This window comes from Neophocaena asiaeorientalis, unplaced genomic scaffold (genome assembly GCF_003031525.2).
Source record: "Neophocaena asiaeorientalis asiaeorientalis breed wild unplaced genomic scaffold, Neophocaena_asiaeorientalis_V1.1 scaffold79, whole genome shotgun sequence".
NCBI classification, from domain to species: domain Eukaryota; kingdom Metazoa; phylum Chordata; class Mammalia; order Artiodactyla; family Phocoenidae; genus Neophocaena; species Neophocaena asiaeorientalis.
Window position 1 is genome coordinate 3,676,856 of NW_020175402.1, and position 24,036 is coordinate 3,700,891.

General features: G+C 38.0%; 1 protein-coding gene across 1 annotated transcript in view; it reads left to right on the forward strand.

Moving 5' to 3' along the window:
• The first annotated feature begins 3,787 nt into the window (after positions 1 to 3,787).
• The window catches only part of MACO1 (macoilin 1), a 42,050-nt gene continuing 21,801 nt past the window's right edge, over positions 3,788 to 24,036 (forward strand). Inside the window, exons 1-5 of the mRNA XM_024766877.1 lie at positions 3,788 to 3,958; positions 5,520 to 5,646; positions 9,992 to 10,115; positions 11,643 to 11,821; positions 13,056 to 13,557. Of these exons, the coding sequence (XP_024622645.1) occupies positions 3,788 to 3,958; positions 5,520 to 5,646; positions 9,992 to 10,115; positions 11,643 to 11,821; positions 13,056 to 13,557 (1,103 nt within the window). The remainder of the gene's footprint in view (positions 3,959 to 5,519; positions 5,647 to 9,991; positions 10,116 to 11,642; positions 11,822 to 13,055; positions 13,558 to 24,036) is intronic.

Genomic DNA, 24,036 nt, shown 5'->3' on the forward strand with positions numbered 1-24,036 from the left:
AGTCACCACCATTAAGCCTAATGTTTGCATATCTCTTCTGTATTTCACTGGCACCCAGAGTAGAAGCTAATCAGACCATCAGAAGACATTATTGGTCTGCCCTTGTTTCAATATATTATTATGGAAAGTATCTGTTTGTTGCAATTCTGCTTTAAATTTTTGTTCAAGATATTTTATAGTCATTAGTAAACTTATTTGGATCAGAGAATTAAAGTAACAGCAAGTTAGCCATAAGTCATATTATGAACTATATATATAAAAATATTTTATATTTAATCATATTTTTTTCATGATTTAAAAGAAATATTTTGGAATGTTAAGGGTTTAAAACCCTGTCTAGGGGCTTCACTGGTGGCACGGTGGTTAAGAATCCGCCTGCCAACGCAGGGGACATAGGTTCAAGCCCTGGTCTGGGAAGGTCCCACATGCCGTGGAGCAACTAAGCCCATGCGCCACAACTACTGAGCCTGCGCTCTAGAGCCCGCGAGCCACAACTACTGAAGCCCGCGTGCCACAACTACTGAAGCCTGTGCGTCTAGAGCCCGTGCTCCACAACAAGAGAATCCACCACGATGATAAGCCCATGCACTGCAATGAAGAGTAGCCCCTGCTCGCCGCAAGTAGAGAAAGCTCACGTGCAGCAACGAAGACCCAATGCAGCCAAAAATAAAATAAATAAATTTATATTTAAAAAAACCCTGTCTAAAATTTTCTCCTCCTTTAGAATGTCATCTCTTTGGATTTGGCAAAATCTTATGACCTTCAGAGTATGGAAGGAAAGGAATTAGTCAGGTTTTCTACACTGATGAGCAGTCATTCATTTTAGTTTACTTGTCTTTTAAATTTTGTACATGTACCTACAGAAGGATGATAGGCATAATTTACTGATATAGAAGGCTCAGTGAATCAGGCAACTGTCTTAAACTTTCTAAAACTCTTATTAGATTGAAATGAATCTATAAAGTTTAAAACTAGTCCTAGAGTAGAATCAACTGTTAATTAAGATTGCCTCTTGATTTTAGAGGCAGGCCCACCTAGAGGGGAGCCTGAGGAAAGCTGAGGGTATAGCACATGTTTGTGAAAGATCAAGTTTCCTTAGATATCTGTACTTCCAAACTGTGACTCCATAAGAACTGGGTGTCCAGGAACATCAGAGGTATGAAAGCAGCTGTTTGAAAAGAAATTAAATATATAAAAAGGAACCCGCTTGAAGTTACAGAATTGAAAATGAGTAGTCACTGTAACAAAGATGATCGTTTTTGTAATGCCTTAGGTTTAAATGATTGAGTTATTAAAAAGTATTCAACAGGCTGCCATTCTTAGGATAATGCTTTCTATACAGTGAAATGGTTTGTTGCCAGCTAGACTAGGATCCTGCCATGCTTGGGAGCATTTGGGGCAGAGAGCAGTCGGTAGAACTCTGTCTTCTCCACTTAGGGAATAGTGACCACTAGACATGATGAGGCACCCACCATGTCTTATTCGGCTACATTCCAGACACAGCCCCATGGGAAAAGGATTCATCGGAGAAGTAAATACGTTTCCATGACATTTCTTAAATGCCTTAGGAATATGGATGAAAGGCTATTATTTCTTCTTTAAAACCTAGAAACAAGGAAAAAACCTTTTACTTTTATTTATTTTCTGCTGTACGCGGGCCTCTTACTGTTGTGGCCTCTCCCGTTGCGGAGCACGGGCTCCGGGTACACAGGCTCAGAGGCCATGGCTCACGGGCCCAGCCGCTCTGCGGCATGTGGGATCCTCGCGGACCGGGGCACGAACCCATGTCCCCTGCATCAGCAGGCGGACTCTCAACCACTGCGCCACCAGGGAAGCCCCAAAACCTTTTACTTTTAAAGCCAAACTTGGAAATCTAGTTTCAAACTAGATTTGTGCTCCTGAATGCCTGCGTGGCTCAGTTGCTCTTTCTAACAAACTATGCCTTACTCTCCACTGGATCAGTGATGGATTTAATGAATGAGGATGAGAGCTCTGTCCTCATCTGGCTAACATGACTCTAATGAAACTAAAAGGTGGGACTTAAGATTCAAGCTTGTGGACTTCCCTGGTGGCTCAGTGGTTAAGAATCCACCTGCCAATGCAGGGGACACGGGTTCGAGCCCTGGTCCGGGAAGATCCCACATGCCACGGAGCAACTAAGCCTGTGCACCACAACTACTGAGCCTGCGCTCTAGAGCCTGCGAGCCACAATTACTGAGCCCACGTGCCACAACTACTGAAGCCCACGCGCCTAGAATCCGTGCTTCACAACAAGAGAAGCCACTGCAGTGAGAAGCCCGTGCACTGCAACAAAGAGTAGCCCCCACTCGCTGCAGCTAGCAAAAGCCCGCTCACATCAATGAAGATCAAATGCAGCCTCTAAATAAATAAATATATATATGGGAAAAAAAAAAAGATTCAAGCTTGTGTTGTGGTTTGCCTTGGGTTCCTTGATTCTACAGCAAACCTCTTAATCAAAACTTATTGTTGTGCCCAAAGAAGTTCTACCAAGAATTAGTATTAGAAATTGACCCTAGTTGCAAATTATGTATCATTATGATACTGTAACATTAAGGGTCATATGTGTCTGTTCTTGACATCTTTTACCTGTGTGGCTTTATAGGGCATCGAAAGAAGCCTCAGTGCTGGATCCTGCTTTTGTTAATTTTACCCCCAAGAATATAAGTCTTTTTGTACCTTATTTTAACATATTTCAAAATTATTTATTAAAAGTTTTGATTTTATTGCTCATGTTGTATATTCAGACAGCTAATTTAATCAGCAATATTGGAATGTTTGTATTGCAAAACACCATGCAAGGCTGTTGCCCGAGTCAAAGTGAATTTTAGGTACTTCCCATCTGTATATCTTAGAAAACCTTTAAAAAAAAATACCTAAATTTAACCTGCTCCAGAAATGACCAGGTTAAAGACCTAGAATTAGGGGCTTATTAATAGGTAGAGTCTGAAAGCTTCTGTTATCTATGATACAACTAATGAATTGGAAGAATGGGCTTTTAGATTATATGAAAAATATATTTTTTAATCCAGGTCCTTACCTTGCTTTGAGATATCACAGTGGTTAGATACGTGTTCTGACTGGCTTATCAAGGTGTGTTTCTATTTAACGTAAGTCCAGAGGGAAGTGGGAGCACACATTAACATCTCAGCTAGAGCAAGGCTGGGATCTTTCAGGGTTTTTTTCTTTAATGTACATTTTGGTACCCTCACAGCCCTTAGAAGTGATTGGCATCTGCTCCCTAAGTTAATTTCTGTCTGTTTTGGGAAGTCATTTGGTTGTTGTTTGGTTAATTCACATGAATACTATAGGGAGAGGCAAGAGGAGAAACGGGGGGAAAAAGACAGAATTCTTCAAGCGTGTAAGGATGTGCATCAAGAATTTCAAAGACTCTTCAAACAGATGTTGAGGGGTGGGGAAACAGCAAATTTCAAGCCACTCAACCATGACATTTCTTCTAATGAAGAACAGCTTGAAAGCTGTAATTTTGAGAGTGTTGCAGTATTGTGAAGTCATATACTTAGCACATTTTAAAATAGTGGTGAGATTTAAGTGGGCCTTTTCCATCTTAAATGGAATTAAGCATTTTGGGTCATCCTCTTATTTTGATAGTTGTGGGTCCCAGAATGAACACCAGAGCTTTTAAAATTTAGGTGGGCCATGGCAGCATCTCTTTTTGTCCTTCATCTCCATTGTTTTCATAGTATAGGAAGATATTTTTTGTCTCTTTAAATAAAGCAATGAATTTTCTTTTTCTAGCTCTTCACAAATGACCTTGAATTCTTTTATATTTTGCAGTACGTTTTTATACCTGAAATTCCTGGTCGTGTGGGCACTTGTCCTCCTGGCAGATTTTGTCCTGGAGTTCAGATTTGAATACCTGTGGCCATTTTGGCTTTTCATCAGAAGCGTCTATGATTCCTTCAGATACCAGGGACTGGTAAGTTTATTAATATATATATTTTTCAAGTGTAAAAGATTTATTTACCCTTCTAAGAAAGTCTTCAATAACTGACAGTGAAACTGTTTAAAGTAGATTTTATTAGCAATACTTAGGTGACTGTATTGAGTAACAGGGCCTATGGACTGAAACTAGCCTTTGAGGCTATTTTGTCTAAACCCACTGATCAAATCATTTTACTCCCTCCTCTACCATTCCAGTGAAAAGAAGGGGAGGGAGGGAGGATTTCAGGAGGAAGACAGAGTAGTGGATAAAGCAGTAATTGCCCGGTTCTACTCTGAAGTACCTCTGGAGCCCCTATCACTGGCTTTGTGACTGGGTTCGAGTTAGAGCAGTGGTTCTCAGACTTTTTGGTCTCCAGATCCTTTACACTCTTAACAACTATTGAGGACTCCAAAAAGCTTTTATTTATGTAGGTTACATCTATCTATTTTTACTATATTAGAAATTAAAACTGGAAAAAATTTTAATACTTATCTAATTTAAATAAAAATAAAAAATTTAAATTTTTATTTAAAATAAAATAAAATTTAAAATAAAAATTGAATACTTAATTCACTTAAAAAAGCAATAATAAACCCATTACATGTTAATACACATTACATTTCAAAGTGAAAAATAACTGTATTTTCCAAAACAAAATAATTAGAAGATTGACTACATTTTTGAAAATCTCTCTAATGTCTGGCTTAATAGAAGACAGCTGGATTTTCATAGCTGCTTGTGAACTCAGGTGATTACAATATCACTTATCGTGTAACTTCTAGAAGACACCACCATACTCCTGAGTAAATGAGCATTAAAGAGGCAGATAACGCCTTAGTATTATTATAAAATTATTTTACCTGGAAGACTCCCTGGAAGGATCTCAGAGATCCCCAGGGATCCCCAGATCATGTTTTGAGAACTACTGGATTAGAGCAAGGGCATAGGCCTGGGCTTGCTCCCTTGGTTGACCTGTAGTTATGTTGTGTTCCAGAGCCACATCTTAAACCTGTACGTCTTCTACCCAGGCCTGGTGCTTTGGTCAGAGCAAATCCATGCCTTGAAAAGATGGTTTTGAGCTCATGTCCTGTTAGTAATAGATAATGATGTGTCCAGAGGAAGCTGCATTGTTAAAATTATGAACATCAGTGTAATTCTTGCCACAGTTGTGTTTTATCTGTGCTCCAACAGCCTAGCCTTTAAGAATGAGTCTCTTTAGTAATATTTTGTGAGGAGAGAGGAGGCTTTTCTGTGTTAAAATTCTGTTTCCTTTAGGTAACCCACCTGTGGAGTCCAAGTAAACTCACTGTGAATCAGCGTGTTTGTTCTGGTCCAGTTCTTCATGATTTGAGGCCATAAATAGGATTATTCTTTAATGCTAAATTAACGACTACTTTTTATATGGGTGATTTTAACTATTTAAAATTTCCTGTTGTAACTTGTTCTGTAGTTATTGCATAGCACTTTGAGAGATTTTGTCCAATGTGCTTTTAATATTCTCTGTTTGAAATTAACATGCTCTAAGATATGTTTTTTATTTTGTTTTTCCCTTTAGGCCTTCTCAGTATTTTTTGTTTGTGTAGCATTCACGTCAAATATAATATGTCTGCTGTTCATCCCCATACAATGGCTTTTTTTTGCTGCTAGTACATATGTGTGGGTTCAGTACGTATGGCACACAGGTAAGTTTTAATGATTTCTTAGATAGATAGAAATCTTAGATTCAAACTTTTTTAATGTGATTTCCTTGAATAAATTATTTAGAGTTGAGTTTACTGTGAACTTTTTTTTAATCCTTCAATTTTTTTTAAACATCTTTATTGGAGTATAATTGCTTTACAATGTTGTGTTGGTTTCTGCTGTATAACAAAGTGAATCAGCTATATGTATACGTATATCCCCATATCCCCTCCCTCTTGCATCTCCCTCCCACCCTCCCTATCCCGCTCCTTTAGGTGGTCACAAAGCACCAAGCTGATCTCCCTGTGCTGTGCTGCTGCTTCCCACTTGCTATCTGTTTTACATTTGGTAGTGTATAAATGTGGACATTTTAAAGGTCCCTTTTCATAATAGATTATAATATACCTTTAAAATTTATTTTTTTATTATTGAATCAAAACTTTAAGCCTTTATGATTTGATATTTTGATTGTAGACATTTCAGTTACCAACTCTCATTATGAAGATATCCATTTTTTAAAAAAAAGTTGAAGCAGGTTTTATTTAGGTGGACTTGAAGACAGCCATGTGCCAAATAGGAAAAATGTTCCTTCAGCTTCAGTATTGAAAGGAATGTCAGAAGTCATTTAGTTGAACCCTTATTTGGCATAAGAGTCCCCACAGCATCCCTGGCACATGGTGGTTTAATCTCTGATTGAAAATCTAGTGACAAGGAACTTACTACTGTTGTTTTGGGGCAACTGGAATAGAAAATTCTTCCTCCTACTGAGCCAGAATTTTCCTCCTTACACTTTTGACCCAGCATGTCTTGACTGTCTTGGGACTCACTGATCACTTAGAGGATATAAAGGGCTTTCCCCAGAAAAACACATGGAAATATACAGAAAAAAATTTTTTTTTTATTTTAAAGGGCTTACAGACCATCCCTCTAGTCCAAACATGGGACCCCTGCATTAGAGCCACACTGAATGAGCGTAATCTTCCATCCATGTTAACATTTCTTCAGAGCCTTAAAGACACTGTCATATCCTCTCATCTTCTTTTCTGTGGACCAAAGCATCTCCTATTTCATCAGCTTTTGCTTGTATGTTATTTTAAGCACTTGCACCATTCTGATCTCCCTAGTTCTTAGTGGCTCTCTAAACCAAAATGTACTATTTCAGGTATGTTCTGACTTGAGTGGAGCTACGTAGCCACCTCCCTTCTTCTTAGAGCTATTCTTTTGCTATTACAAACTAAGATGACCTGAGATGTTTTGATAGCTCCAGTCCACTATGAAGCCTGCACAAGGGACGCATGGGGATATGATGATTTGCTCTCAGGTCGTCACATTTCTCTGCAAAGCTGCATGAAACTTGATTCCTAGGCCCAGCTGCAACCTGTAGAATTTTGACCGCTGTTGAAGCACCAACTAATAAAAGCTGTCTGGAGCAACAGTCATTCTCTTCTCTAAATACTATAAGGATGATGTTGTCCCATGGTAGAAGAACAGTTCAGCTCTTATTTAAAGTATCCACTTCGAGCATTGTTTTCTCCATCTTTAGCGCTCTCTCATATCTGACTGAATTTATAAGCTAGCATGCTGGTTCCTTAGTCTGCTTTCCTCTAGTTAAAGTGATTTTCCTATATACCAGTTTTTACTTCTATTTCCTTGTCCTGGCCCTCAGTTTCGAGTGAGTTGCCGTTTATACTTGTCATTCTCTCTAGGTCTCAGCTTCTTCTCTGTCATGTGAGGGTAGAGTAATCTAGACAGTGTTTAAGGGAGCCTTCGAGCTCAGATAATCTCTGACTCTGATGAACTGTAATGATTCCCTAAATTACTTTAATAATGTCTTAATAGTTGAGGAAAAACTACTCATATAACTGTTAATAGAACCTGTTGGAGTTCAGTGGGTGACCCACAGGGCAGCAATGAAGCTAATGTTATAAATGATATTGGCCTCTCCTTAGCTCTAGGCTCAGAAATGCATGTTGGAATACCTACATTATGAAGTATGTTTTAATTTGGAATGATTAGTGAACAAACAAAACTAACTTTGTGTTCTTATTAGGCCCAATAAATATGAGTGCAATTTTTATAGCTTGGGATTAATTTCTCTTTCAGTTGTTAAAATTTTAAATTTTTCTTAAGAATGTTACGAATGGTTGATGAAATTATATATTGCCACAAAAGAATGAAAATATTATATCATTAATTTTTTTTCCTTGCTATTAAGAGGGAGAAAACAGGATATAAAACTGTATGTACGGGACTACCCTGGAGGTCCAGTGGTTAAGACTCCACGCTTCTACTGTAGACGACACGGGTTCGATCCCTGGTTGGGGAACTAAGAGCCCACGTGCTGCACAGCATGGCCTAAATACATACATACATACATACATAACAGAAGCCAAAAGAATACCTAAAAACCACCTGTATGTACAACATGACTATTATACTAGTTCAAAAATATTTTCAACATGGTTTGATCTTATTTATTTTATAGGTGTAGAAATATGGGTAGCTTATCTAAATTTTTCTGTTTTTTCTGTAATGTGCTTATTTTGTTTATGATAACTTTAGAAATTAATAAGGGGAGTACAGAATATAAATGTTTTTAAATGCATTTTGAAATGAAATTGAAAATGCATTATCCTAAGGGTTGCTGTTGGTCTTCCTGCATTGTGAAAATACACTTTTTCTAGTACATTAAATCTGTAAGAATGGTTGAGACCATTAGCTGTCTTCACGGAGCTTCGAGTGTCTTCTTACCTTATGGACTAGGTCTATGGGGATTTAGGTTCTCCTTAGAAGCAGATTCATTGTTATCTCTGTGATTTGGACCCAATTTGTATAAACTCTGGGCCTCACTTTACTCTTCCATAAAATGAAAGTTGGGCTAAATGATCATCTTTCTAGTACCAAGATGCTATAATTTTTCTTGTGTTTCATCCTAAAGAGTCTTAGAAAAAAGCCATTTAGTTCTTCAGGTCACTGAGTTTTCCCTCCAGTTCTGTCTTCTGTAACTTGCTAGCTTTATATGGTCTCAAAGGAGATCTTTCCAGAGTTAGTGGATCTCATGCCTTTGTGGTCTGTCTTTCATGAAATATCCCATTATTAGTCATGTCCTGACATAGATGGACATAGCCTACAGACTTTGATTCTAAAGCCCAGTGAAAATTATCTCATTATTTGAGTTTTATTTATTCTATTGCAAGTTGCTTTTTCCTACATTGAAAATTGTTTTTAATTACAAAAGGAATATGAGCTTGTAGTTAAGAAAAAAATTTTTTTGAGTAATACTTAAATGTCAAACATTTCTTAGTGCTGTGTAACTCATTCTTACTTAAGAATTTGTGTTTTTTACATATTTTGTGGTAGTACAGATCTTCATCCTTTTGAAAAGCTGCATCATATTTCATTATATAGATTTATCATAATTAAACATTTCCTGTTGATAGGCATTTAAGTTCATTCTAAGTCCTAATTTTTGCTATTGCAAGTAATACATTGAATATTCTTATACATTTTTCCCAGGGCTCTTTTGTATTTCTGTAGGGTAAATTCCTGGAATTGGAATTTCTGGGTCAAAGGTATAAGTATTTTTAACTATACTGCCAAATTGCCTTCTAAGAAAGTTGCCCCAATTTATATTATTGCTGAGTATGAGAAGGAAGTGTTTCACATATCTTCCCTATGCTATTACCCATCTTTAAAATTTTTGCTTTATCTGATAGGCTAAAATAATAGAATCTCATTTAAAAAATTTTTATCTCCCTAATCAGTAATGAAGTTGGCATCTTTTCACATGTTTTTTAGCCATCTATATTTTTTCTTTTATAACTTTCAAATTTTTTTCTTCAGTTGACTTTCTATTGATTTGTAGGAGCTCTTTGTATGCTAGGGCTATGACTTCTTTGTTTTACATATATTGTAAATATTATCTGCCAGAATGCGTGTTTTTATTTTTGTCTATGATTCCAGGCGTCTTTTGTCATATAAAAGCTTTCAGTTTGGATCATATTGCTTTTTAATTAGTTTGGAAGTCTTTTTTTTTTTTAATTTATTTATTTGCTTGCGCTGAGTCTGAGTTGCAGCAGGTGGGCTCTTTAGTTGTGGCTCACGGGCTCCTTAGTTGTGGCATGCGAACTCTTAGTTGCAGCATGCATGTGGGATATAGTTCCCTGACTAGGGATCAAACGCAGGCCCCCTGCATTGGGAGCGCGGAGTCTTAATCACTGTGCCACCAGGGAAGTCCCGAGTTTGAAAGTCTTAAAGTTACTGTAGTTGAGCCAGTCTCCCAAACAACCCATCTGTTATATTAGTTAATGTTTCACTGATGCTTGTCTCTCTGCTACTTTCCCACAGAAAGGGGAGTGTGTTTGCCCACAGTATCCCTCTGGATACTCTTTGTTTATATTGAAGCAGCAATTAGATTTAAAGATCTCAAAAATTTTCATGTAGACCTTTGTCGTCCATTTGCTGCTCACTGGTGAGTATTATGTGTATTCTTAATCTGTAATCTAATTCAGTGTTTTCAATTGTAAATTTTTTCTCAGAGATATTACATGAATCCAGAAGATAACATAACATGGTGTGGTAAAGAACATGAGCCCTGTAGTCAGGCAGATGGGTGTTTGAATCCCAGCTTTGCCCCCTAACAGCTTTGTTGCCTCGGACACGTTACCCTCTCTAAGCCTGAGTTCTCTTACCTATATATTGGGAACCTGTCTCATGGGGTGTCATGGGAGAGATGAAATAAGGTGATATATGTAAAGTGTTTAACTTAATGCCAAGCACATAGGTGTCTGATATATGTTATCTATTTTTATTGTAATCAGATAATGATTCCAAAAAGTCTTAGTGAAATATATGGCTATTTCATGGAGCTTAAATGAACTTACAATTTCCTTTGCCTATTTACAAAAGTAAGAGAATATTATTAATAATTTTTTAAGGAATATTATTTTTAACCTTAAACCATGAAACATGTTTTAAAATGAGCTTGATTCTTGTTTCTATCTATTGCGGAAATAACCACGTAATGTATATTTCTTTTAAATACACCAATTTTTGCTAATATTTATGGCAGAAACCAAAACAAATAGGAATCAACAACAAAAAAATCGTTTCCAGTATGTTTAAAGTCTTTTCACAAACAAGTGAATTAAATAAACCTGGTCAGTAAAACTTGTCACTTTAAATTTGTGGTGTGATCACGTTTAGACTAATTATAATTGTTGTTTTCATGTTAATGAAGCTTAATATGAGTTTCAACAGTGTTTTCAGAGACTTTGAAATGATATTAGACAGACTGATGAGTTGAATGAAAATATTTCAACTTTGTATCCCAGAGATTAGGGTTGTAAGTACAGGTGGTTTAATTTGTTGGTGCAAACCAGTTGTTGGCACTGATAACATCAGATACTTAGTTAAATGATTCTTGAATTTATGTTTGATAGAGTGTTTATGTATGAACTAATTTTCCAGGAATAACTGGTGACCGTACCCCTCAGGCAGCAAGAAGATTAGTGACCTGAATTTGACCCTGCCTTCTAGTATTAAAAACCAAATGATGTCCTTTTGATTTTTTTTAACACTTGTAATGTTCACTTATGACCACTCACACTCATAAAATCTCTACCCTGTTAGTTCTTAAAAGCATACAGATGCCTAAGTTCTAATCATGCATAAGGCAGTTCAATGTTAATCAAAGACATTAGCCACTGTATCCAACAGTCCCTGCGGTAACTCCTTGAGTTCATTTGAAGAATGCCAAAGTCTGATGGGCAGCCTCTTATGGTCCAGCAGTCCTGCTGTTCCCTGGGGGTTTGTTCTACGTGCCAGCTGCCTCTGATTTCCACAGCATGCATTACACAATACGTGTGTGTTTACTGAATGCTCAACTATCATCATCATCTAGAATTTCTTAATTTCAGTCATAGGTGTCCTCATGTACTTGATGCACATGTTGTTTGTTTTTAACTTACAATTACTGGCGGGATTGTCTTCTTTCTAGTATTGGGTACCCTGTGGTGACTTTGGGCTTTGGCTTCAAAAGTTATGTAAGCTACAAAATGCGGTTGAGGAAGCAGAAGGAAGTGCAGAAAGAGAACGAATTTTACATGCAGCTTCTTCAACAAGCCCTCCCCGCAGAGCAACAAATGCTACAAAAGCAAGAAAAAGAGGCTGAGGAAGGTAGGTCTTTACTCTAAAGCTATTGACTCAATAGGTTAGGCATTATTTTGTCTGTCAGTTTTTGTTTTTTTTTTTTTTTTTTCGGAAAAGTTGCTAGGGCTCTGGAAAATTACCAAGGGTTTTCCTGTCTTCTGGTGTGCCTCTTCAGGGCTGTTGCTTTGTTTGGTCATGAAATACAGAATGTGCGTGATGTTTTCTACCTAGTGTCTGAAGGCCATGTGCTTTTAAATACGTTTATTTTATTATTTTTATAGCTTATTTTCTATTTTAATATTTTATTTGTTATAAATATTTTAAAATATTTATTCTCAGTAACAAAATAGTGTATATAACTATGTGCATTTGTAATTGAAGCAAACCAAGAACCAAAGTATAAGCAAGATAGAGATGTAAACATATAGAATTGTTTTATAAGTCAAAATTCTTCTGAATAGAGCAAAGATGGCTAGGTCTCACTTTAAATGGTTTGTATAATGCAACATGGATCTCAGATTGACCTTTTTCTAATACAACCTCTTTCATGAATATATAACCAATTCAACAGATGAATTGATAGCAATACCAGTTTTCTTTGGTTTGAGAGGGTCATGTTTTTAGTTGATACATGACAAAATCTTATTATCTGGTGTGGTGCAAAATTATCTCTTCAAGTAGACTTTGACAAGTTGGAATATGTAGACCTGATACAGAAAATTCTTTGTAAGTGGCCTAGTAAATGATAATAGACTTCTTATTACTTTAATGATAAAGTCCGGCAGAGGATAGATGCCCTGTATCCTAACATCACACCTTTTTGTTTCATTTAATCTCTTTCTTTGCAGTAAAATTATTAAGTTTGTTTAATCTAAGCATCTTTTAAAATGTGACCTTTTAAGAGTATGATGTGCCTGTGTCCTATCACCCCCGTGATAGACAAGTTTGATTTGACTGATAAGTGAAGTATGACTTAATTGTAAAATCCTCATATTACTTCCAAGGCCAAAACTTTAATGGCTTGGTGTTTATAAATGATGGCGATTTTCTAAATGTGCAGCTTCTCAAATTTATTTGGATTTGCTTCTTGAAGTTAGCATAAGTGGTGCGGTTATTGCTTCTGAATGAGTTTGCAGCTTAAGGTAGTGAGTTTCTAAGTGTAGATGATGCAGTGTATTGAATCAATCCATTGTGGTTTTTTTACAACTAAATATTCCAGTGTGGGTTTTCTTTGCTTGTTGGTTTGTTTTTGGTATTGTAGCAGCCAAAGGATTACCTGATATGGATTCCTCAATCCTCATACACCACAACGGAGGTATCCCAGCCAATAAAAAACTCTCCACAACTTTGCCAGAGATAGAATACCGAGAAAAAGGGAAAGAAAAAGACAAAGATGCCAAAAAACACAACCTTGGAATAAATAACAACAATATTCTACAACCTGTAGACTCTAAAATACAAGAAATTGAGTATATGGAAAACCATATCAATAGTAAAAGATTAAATAATGATCTCGTGGGAAGTACAGAAAATCTCTTGAAAGAGGACTCATGCACTGCTTCCTCAAAAAACTACAAAAATGCCAGTGGAGTTGTGAACTCCTCACCTCGAAGTCACAGCGCCACAAATGGGAGCATTCCTTCCTCGTCTAGTAAAAACGAGAAGAAGCAGAAATGCCCTAGCAAGAGCCCAAGTGCACACAAGGACTTAATGGAAAACTGTATTCCTAATAACCAGCTAAGCAAACCAGATGCACTGGTAAGGTAAGTGTGTGTGCTGTGACCTTACCAACGCTTTCCATAAACTTGACTTAGGTCTTGAAAAACACACTTCCAAGTATGCCTGTAGGAGTTGTTTGTGATCAGATACTGTGACAACTAACTTTGTGGTGTTTGACATTCAGTGTTTATTTCACATGGGTTTGTTGGTCACCTGTGCCGTTGTCCAGAAGCATTGGCTCCAGCCCTTTCCAGTGTTCTGAGTGAGTGGTGACAGTGATTACTTTCCACATTTGACAAATTTACATGTAACTTGATTCTTCTCATGGTTTTGAGAGGCATATCTTTAGTCCTTGACCTCTTCTGTTTGCATATCCAAAGTTCTTGTGGCATAGACACAAAAAGAAGAGTGTGTGTCCTGTTCGTGCAAATCTTTGTCAGATAGATAGAAAAATGAGGGTGGGGGTGGAGAAAGTTGTCCTTTACCACTTTGGACTTGTTCTTGATTGTCCACTTAAAATATGAATTATCCCCCAAATAATTCTGGGAAAGTTAGGTTTGAAAAATAATCTCTTTCTAAAAATTCCATAGGTAACTACAGTTGATCCTTGAACAACACGGGTTTGAACTGCATGGGACCACTTATATGTGTTTATTTTTCAATAGTAAATACTACAGCACTACATAGTCCTTGGTTGGTTGAATTTGCGGATGTGGAAGAACCATGGATATGGAGGGCCAACTGTAAATTATACTGGGATTGACCCCCACGTTGTTCAAGGGCCGACTGCACAGCGTTAGACATGGATTTTAATCAGAAATGTTCCTTTCCCCATCTTTCAGTTAAAGAGTAACGTTGTATTACCTTGACTGGCTCAGACTTCATTTTGCTGTATTTTATGTATTTAATAAAATACACATATGTGCATTTTACTTCATATCTTTCCATTTGCAAACTGAGATCTGAATTGGAGCTTTTTTATTTTTTTCTCCTTATTTTTTAAAATTGAAGTATAGTTGATTTACAGTGTTGTGTTACTTTTTGGTGTACAGCAAAGTGATTTAGTTATACATATATATCTATATTCTTTTTCATATTCTTATCCATTATGGATTATTACAGGATATTGAATATAGTCCCCTGTGCTATACAGTAGGACCTTGTTGTTTATTTTATATATAGTAGTTTGTATCTACTAATCCTAAACTCCTAATTTATCCCTCCCCAACCCCTTTCCCCTTTGGTAACCGTAAGTTTGTTTTCTGTGTCTGTGTGTCTCTTTCTGTTTTGTAAATAAGTTCATTTGTATCATATTTTCGATTCCACATATAAGTGGTACCATACGGTATTTGTCTTTCTCTGGCTTACTTCACTTAGTATAATAATCTCTAGGTCCATCCATGTTGCTGTAAATGTCATTATTTCGAGGAGCTTTTTAAAAATACATAACTCAAGAGGGCACTTGTAACTCCTTCCCTCCACTAAGTTATCTTTATTCCTCTTCCTTTGGCTTGCTTCAGAACAGACAATTTATGAGGGAAGGTTTTTCTAGTGTTATGAATTAGATTATTAATTTGTTTTAGTTTTCTTATTGGCAGCTAGATGAAGGGAAATATATGTGGGTTCTACTGCTGAAGTCGCTAGAGGTTTCAGAGCCCTCTGCCACTTCTGGAAGCATACATGCTGTTGCTGATGCCAGGCTGGCATCCACATCTGTTTTGATTTGACATTCTGCCCCATCATACCCTGCAGAGAAAACACTCAGCAGAGAACTCTCTTCCATTTGCCCATGGGAGAAAGACCAATTAGTTGACCTTCTATGTCAAAGGGAATATCCCACAAATTTACTATATGCTATAAATGAAACATCTGCCACCATCTTTTTAACATCCTTTCTCCTACACAATTTTAATAATAGCAGTCCAGTCAAAACAGTTTTCCTCTGTAGGGTGTTGCAGAGAGAGAGCAGTCAAGGCTGTCTTGTGATACCACCTCACTTGGGCCCCACTTGCCATGTTGGTTGACTCTACTACCTGATCTGCCTTTAGTAAAGAATTTCAAGGTCTCAGATGGCCCATTTTCCAGTCGTGGGTCCAGTGCTTCTGTGCCTGCTCCTGGGGTATATACCTCTTCCTGTGGTCACTGATGTGTCCTCTGATGTGCCTTGATCTGAAGGGCCCCAGAATATTACTCTGCTTTAGGCAATACCTGCTGTCAAATACCTAAATATAAAATGTTATATTTAAATAGTTTTATCAGCTTCCATAGGATTATTTTCAACTTTTAATATAATATTATAAAAAGTAAAGAGATGATATAAATATCCAACAATAGGGGAGAAATTTAAATAATTATGGTCCATCTATTCCATAGATTTTTAATACAGAAATTACAAAATCATATTTTTGAGCCATATTAAATAATATAGGGAAGTGCTTATGACATAATATTTCATGAAGAAAGTAGAAATCAATCTTATTAAAAACATTTTGTTTTTCTGATATACACAGAGAAAGGATTTGAAGGGAAAGGAACCAAAATGATAACAATAGTTAATTGCTCCATGATAGTATGGGGGCTTTTAATTTTTCTTCTCTCTTTCATGCATTTTCAAGTTTTTCTATGATGAACAACAATGAAAGTTTATAAAAGGAAAAGGATATCTATCCTAGCGAATTGTCACACTGTCCCTCGCCCTTCTTGGCTATCTCCTGTTTCTTCTTCCTTGACTTCATGTATGTTTTGATGAATATTAATAAGACTGTAACGGATCCAAACCTGACATGTTTGAGCTGTTAGTCATAGAGTGGATTTGTTATCTTCGGATGGAAAGGGCTGGGCTCTGTGGTCTCTAAGGCTGCTTCTGATGCAAACGTACATGGGTTGACAGTATGTACATGAGTCCTTTGCTCCTGCAGGTACACCCAAGGCTGTGTATAGTTCCAGGCTGGCTATAAGGATAAGACTGATCATCCCTTTTATGAAGCTTTTTCTAAAAATCGTTTGAAAACCAGAGCTGTATTATTAATAGTAAATTAATTGCAGCACATTCTACATAGCTATGTCTGTCTCAGTATCATGGTTGAAAACTACTGTATTTGAGGAACCAATTCATTGATTTTGGGGGGAATGTTCATTAGTACACCACCTTCAAAGAATTCTTGGAGATCGGTGTGGCTGTCAAAATGAAGTTCGATGGTTGTTCCCTGTGAAGGAGCAAGCAGTCCTTCAGGTCTTTTCACCGTCTCTCCAAGCTCCAAGGATGTTCTCTAGTGTGCTGTACACCACAGGCAGGCAGACCACTGCACACAGGCCAAACTTGGCCCACTGCCTGTTTTTGTAAAAAAAAGTTTTATTGGAACATAGCCACGCTCATTCATTTACGTAGTGTCTATGGCTGCTTTACTGTGGCACAGTTGAGTAACTGCGACAGAGACTCTATGGCCTGCAAAGCCAAAGATGTTCACTCCTAGCCCGTAACAGAAAAAGTATGCTGATATATGTGCCACATCTTCTTTATCCATTCATCTGTTGATGGACACTTAGATTGCTTCCATCTCCTGGCTATTGTAAATAGAGCTGCAATGAACATTTTGGTACATGACTCTTTCTGAATTATGGTTTTCTCAGGGTATATGCCCAGTAGTGGGATTGCTGGGTCATATGGTAATTCTATTTGTAGTTTTGGAATATTACTCAGCCATAAAAGGAAACGAAATTGAGTTATTTGTAGTGAGGTGGATGGACCTAGAGTCTGTCATACAGAGTGAAGTAAGTCAGAAAGAAAAAAACAAATACCATACGCTAACATATATATATGGAATCTAAGAAAAAAAAAAAAGGTCATGAAGAACCTAGGGGTAAGACGGGAATAAAGACATAGACCTACTAGAGAATGGACTTGAAGATATGGGGAGGGGGAAGGGTAAGCTGTGACAAAGTGAGAGAGTGGCATGGACATATATACACTACCAAACATAAAATAGATAGCTAGTGGGAAGCAGCTGCATAGCACAGGGACATCAGCTCGGTGCTTTGTGACCACCTAGAGGGGTGGGATAGGGAGGGTGGGAGGGAGGGAGACGCAAGAGGGAAGAGATATGGGAACATATGTATATGTATAACTGATTCACTTTGTTACAAAGCAGAAGCTAACACACCATTGTAAAGCAATTATACTCCAATAAAGATGTTAAAAAAAAAAAAAGTATGCTGATAGATCCACTAAGGTGGGGGAAGGTGGGGAACTTGGCAGTAAGTGTTGCCTGTAGGCTCCTTCCCAGGAAAAGTTTGGGAACTTGCTAAAGCCACTCCAAAGTCCTCTTTTGGTTTGAGAAATACATATCTTACAAAATGACCCAATTTCTGCCAGCTTGATTTCTGAATTCTTTACCCAAGTTATTTAGAAACAGACTTATAATATTGGTAGCGAAAAATATTTTTAATTCTGACGTGGAAAAAACTGCTAGACAGAAACAAAAAAGCAATAAGGAAGATCAGTTATTTTAAGTGAGTGCTGGGTTAGAAAGGAATCCTGTAAATTAGAGTGACGTTTGCTCAATTTTTTTCTTCAGTGGTCAATTTTAAAGTATTTTAAGTGTGAAAAAATTATAGAAAATTTAGGTGGAAAAAGGAGGAAATATATGACACAAATCACTGTTAAATTTTTGTTGTATTTCATCAACTAAATTTATATAGTTGGGGCCATAGTGTTTGTGTAGGGTTTTTTAAATTAATTTGTATTGGAGTATAGTTGCTTTACAGTGTTGTGTTAGTTTCTGCTGTACAGCAAAGTGAATCAGTTATATGTATACATATATCCCCTCTTTTAGATTGCCTTCCTATTTAGGTCATCACAGAGCATTGAGTAGAGTTCCCTGTGCTGTACAGTAGGTTCTCATTAGTTGTCTTTTTTATACATAGTAGTGTATATATGTCAATCCCAATCTCCCAATTCATCCCACCCCCTCCTTCCCCCATTGGTATCCTTAAGTTTGTTCGCTGTGTTTGTGTAGTTTTTGTGTCCTGCTTTTTTCACCTAAATTATATTGAAATCATTTTCCCAATTTAGCCTAACACTGGTTTTCACTTGACGTGGAATATTCCATGGCAGGTCTGTGTGATCATTCAGTGGTCACTCTAAGATCCGGCAGGTCAGGGTGCGACACCTGAGCTGCCTTCCTGTAGTTTCAGGGCCTACAAGCAGAAGAGCCAACACTTTTGTTTGTACTTGGCACAAAGCTCCCTCTCAAATACAGCCCAAGACTGTGGGGTTTCTTGTTGGGGTTTGTTACTTGTTTCAATTTCCTGGTTAAGGGAGAGAATTTAAAACTGAGTACAAAATGTAAAGTGATCCATATTCTGTAGAAATGTGGAAGCAAAAGTCTCTTCTTGGTTTATTTCCATCCCGCCTTTTCTTTCTTTGTTTTTTGTGTTCAAGACAGAAGATTAACCTTTCTTGTTTCTAGTGCTTATTCTTAATAAGATATCAACTCTTTAACATAGTTGAATGTTTGGTGTGAAGAGTCATGAAGGAAAAGTATGCACAGTTTGCCTAGTAGAGATGCATTTGACAAAACTGAGTAGAATTTAGAATGATAGGTGTTTTTTTTTTGGAACTGCAAGAGTTCTAAGAGACAGTTAGACCAGCCTCCCCAACCCTGTCTTTTTAGCAGAAAAGTAAACAAGCCTTACAACAGTAAATGGCTAGTCCAAGTAACCCAGCTAGAGTGGTAGTTACCAGGACCGGAACCGAAATTTCTTGACTTCTGCCTTTGCTGTTATACCATGCTGCTTAAAAAAAAAGTTTTATCAACCTGCTTTATTTTTCTGTTTTTTAAAAACATTTTGTGTTTTTGTTTTAAATGCACACACAGCTAAAGCTGACATAAGGATTGGCGCCAGAGCCAAGTTTTATGCTCTCGTGGCTAAAATCTACAGAAGAAATGCTTAGAATTCATTTAATTTTACATTTTTCTAGAGATATGCTCTTTTAAGTGTTTTAAAAATTCTTGCTCTTGCCAAAGACACAGGGGTGTACTTATTTCTGAACAGAAGGGGGCCAGCCACTCGTACCCTTGAAAGCTTACAGGGTCTCTGAGAATTCGGTTCTGATTAGTGCTACGTGGGAGTTAGTCTGGTTCAGATAGCCTAGAGCCACCCAGCAGGAAATTTGCCCTTTAGGAATAAATCCGGGGTAGGCCTGCTTGACAGCAGCAGAGCGAAGAGCCTTGAATTGGAAAATTTAGGATTGGGGATGTAACCATCAACTTACCCTGAGGAAAGGCCACCAGTGACTGCTTTGAAGGCCTGAGGTGCCGGGGGTGTGGGCGTGGCCAAAGTGGTAAGTTCTGAGGGTGAAGGTGGGGGTGCGTTTTCTTCAGGGGAAAGTGGGAATCTGGGATATGTTTTCATATATTGAAAAGTCACTCTTTTTCCCTGTCTGAATTTGTTTGGTTATTTTAAGCGCACCAAAGTGTTACTGCTTATAAGGTGGTTTGTTCATACAGTTCTGCTTATTTGGAGACTTGAGAGCCTTGGGAGAAGAGGAGAAAACGTGTATCAGGGCTTTTCCAGTAATCACTAAGCAAGTGTGATAGCCCTGACTCAGAGGGGAGGGAGGAGGAGAGGAGGGATAGAGAAGCACTTTAAGACATTTTAACTCATTCACCGACACTGAGGAGTGTTTAACTTACACTCCTACCCAGGAGCTAACTTATATTACTAGATCTGGGTCTTAGGGAAATATTTTGGGATCATATAGATTAATGACAATATACTTTATAAATAGTGTTCTGATCCATCCGTGAGTATACTGATTGTGTTTTTAGTAGCTGTGATATGAATATTTGTGACTCAACTCTTTCTAGGTTAAGCTGGTAGGTGAGCAAAATGTCACTGGTCTTCATTCCACTTTCTAGCCCATATAAACCTTGTGTTTATGTTTTATGATTTTATGTTTTTCTTAAGGGGGACGAAGACAGCAAAAGCTAACAACAGCTAACTTTCTTCTTTGACAGGATTTGCTGATGCCACAGATTGCTCAGGTGGTTTGGCTAGCAGTTCTCAGTCTTTGTACTTCTGCATTTAATCTTGTCTCCAGACACCAACATTTGAGATTGTCATGTAACCTCTGCCTTATAGAAGGCTACTTAGTGTGGTCTTGCTGTTGGGGGAAAAACAATAGACAGTTTACACTACTTCCTATTTTTCATTTCCCACATTTTAAGGTGTCTACACACAATTAAAAATTATGTATCCGTTGAAAGCAAATGGCCATATTTTTAGATACTGATTTTTAATCATCAGTGGGTTCAGTATGATTTTGGTGTGAATAGCTGTGCAAAAGAGCAAAGTAAAGATAATCCAAGAAGCCCCTGTTTTGTCATCTTAGAGATTGTAGGCACAAAGCGGGGGTAGAATCCAAAGTTGAGACCTGACTATGGGAAAGAAACAAGACAGAGCAGTCAATTCCAGAGGAAGAGCCCACGAGCATTCCCTGAGACAGGTACTCCAGGGGGAGGTGGCCTTTTATAGACCTTTCCAGCCCTCTCCCAAGTCCCTAAAGAGTCCTACGTGGGAAATCACAGTAGTTTAAGTGGGGAAGGTTACAAAGGAGTCTCTTGAAAGGTGGAAACTCATCTTAAAAGAAGGTAATGGAAACACCCCAATATTGATTGTTAAAGGGGCGGAAATAGCAAAACAGATCATATGGTATGAACCATTAACAAAATATGGTTAGGTATGATTCTTATATACACAGAAAATTATTTGAAATAGTATACACCAAATGGTCAATTGTAGCTGATTATAGGAGATGTTTACTTTCTACATTGTCTATTTCTACATACTTTGAATTTTTACACGGGCTTATTATGCCCATAAAAGAATGTAAGCTCGACGAGGGCAGGGACCTCCTTTTTTCTTGTCTGCCACAGTACACAGTGATTGCCACAGGGTAGATGCTCAGTAAATACTTGTTGAATGAATATTACCTTTGTGCAGGGAAAATACTAGATGGGGGCAGGGGGAGGAAAGATGCAGTGCAGTGCAACTCAAAGGCTTTTGAAGGTGGAAAACCTAAATATTACATTAGACCAGGCCAAGGACCTGCCATCCAGTGTCAAACTATTTGTTGTTCTTGAGTAAGTTGTTAACTGATTTTATTTCTAAAGAATAGAAGGACTTTCTCCACTCTAAGCCCTTTTCCTTGGTATTTCCCAGAGAGTTTTAAAATTAAGTACTCTGTCAGGACTTTTTTCCAGGCTGTGAGGAGGTTTAAGAATTTCTGGAAGTTACAAGGGCAAGGGGAGAAAACTCCTCCAAGGGACTTTTGAAAAAGCCATTTGCTCTGCCAGTGGGTTGGTTGGTCCTCAGGGCCAAGGAATCTAGGCACAAGCCACATGTCAGCCAAGAACTCGGAGGAAATCTCAGTTTGCCTTGTCTTATTCATCTTTCCTGGTGGGTCTTGCCTTCTCTCTTCCCCCTTAGCTCTAGCCATTCTCTTTGTCTTTGTGGTAGCTGGAGAGAGAGCTTAGATTCCATGTTTCCAAACTTCCCTCCAAGGAAATCCCCCTGGTTAGAAAATGCGTTGACTGCTTGTATGTCATCTCTGGTGCCAAACAGAAAATGGTATCTTTGCTTGTTTTCTTTTGCATTTGAATACATTTTGCTGTGTGTCAGGAATAGTTTGTGGAAGAAAATATGACCTTGGGAGACAGTGATTGGGGCTTTGGGGCTTTACCCTGGCTGCTTTCCCTACGTGTGCTACCTGTCACCTGCATTGACAACCTGCGCTGCACAGTGACTTGCCTGACACTCTCCTCGTGAGTGGTGGCTGCCAAAGTAGGCCTTTCCGCTTCCACAGGTGCATTGGACCATTCACTTGTAACAGTATCATTTCTAGCTGAGAGGTAAATTTAGTAAAACTACATGACATTTCAGAAAGAATTAGATTAAATATGTTGGATATAGCTGCTACTAAATATTTTGGAAGTTATTAAGTGAAAATAAATTCTTTGGAAATTATTAAGTGAAAAGAAACGTAGTACAGCCATATTTATATTTATTAGTAAGTTCAGTGTCTCTGTGGAAACGTGTTTTTCATTTATATTAGTCTAGCATTGTCTCTGAGCAGTATACATTGTTGGACCTGATTTATTTTCATTTTCTGCCATGCTCATAATATTTAAGGTACCTGTAGGTTTTATTTGGTTAGCTTTGTTTATTATATTAATTCATAATATAGTTTGAATTTATTTTAACCATTGCAGTGATTTAAAACTATAATATTCTGGGATATAAATGTGGTAATAGAAGCATGATAATTTTATACTTAAGCAGGCCTATTTTGTGACTTGAAAACCAAGCAGCACTTTAGAAGCTAGGCATTAATGAATTTAAGCCAGCAGTTTACTTAGTCTGCATATCCAGGTGATCAAAAAAGATCATTATCTATCTTGTATGGATAAATTATGAAATAGCACAAATTATTTGGTGGGGGGAATCCACATTAGAAACATTTTTATGTTGAGTACTGAGAGTTTATTCTAAAACAGGGATTTCTGATTAGCCAGCTAGAAAGTTTCCTCCCTAGAATTCAGAAGGAACTACTATAAAATGTTGTGTTAAATTCTGAGTCAGTACCCCTGCTGGCACATAACGAACTGAGGTTTCCAGCTAAGGGAATTAGGGGTGGATTCCCTGGAGGGGCGGAACTCCAAGGAAAAGGAACTGTATTCTTTAAATGTTACTCACACTACCATTTAGAGACTGGCTATTTGAGTACTTTGACCGCCAGTGTGGGTATACTTCAGTCTGTGCAAACCTCTCTGGGATCTCTTAGACCTCTTTTCTAGTCAGCTGGGACTCTCAGAATTAAAGCAAGTTTTAGTTTCTTTTTTATGGAAAGAATGACAACTCCTCTGTCTCGTAAGGTACGTTTCACCTTTCTTGATAGAGTGTTGTAACAGATTTGAAACCGAAACAGTATAATGAACCGGAAAGGACCACTGCCCTTACTGTCCCCCTGGCTCTAGAGAGGGTGTTGCGGACTCCGGCATGTACAGGAGCGAGGCAGGGCACAGGCGTGAGCAGGGGGCTGGGGTTGGCATCGTTCGTACTCAGTACTGCACCCGGCACGTGGGAGTTGGGAAGCACATGCCCTTCCAGACGGCCCAGCCAGGTGTTGCTGTGGGGTTGCAGGCCCAGTGTTGCTAAATCTTCTGATATTCAGAGGAGATGCCAAAATAGGTGTCTTTATGTGAAATCTCACCGTTCCACAACATTTATTTTTGCATCATGTGGAGGAGAGTGAAACAAACATGTTCATGGGCCGGATTGGCTCACCAGTCTGTAACCTCTGCACCTGACCCTTCCTGTTTCTCTTGTATTTTGTTCCATCCCCCACTGACCCCACCAGTCAAAAACTGGACTCCTGCAGGAAGGACTTGTAGTTAGGGGCAATCTGGTAATTCCCATGAACTGAACTGCCATGTATTAATGGGAACTTTTTGCCTTCTCCT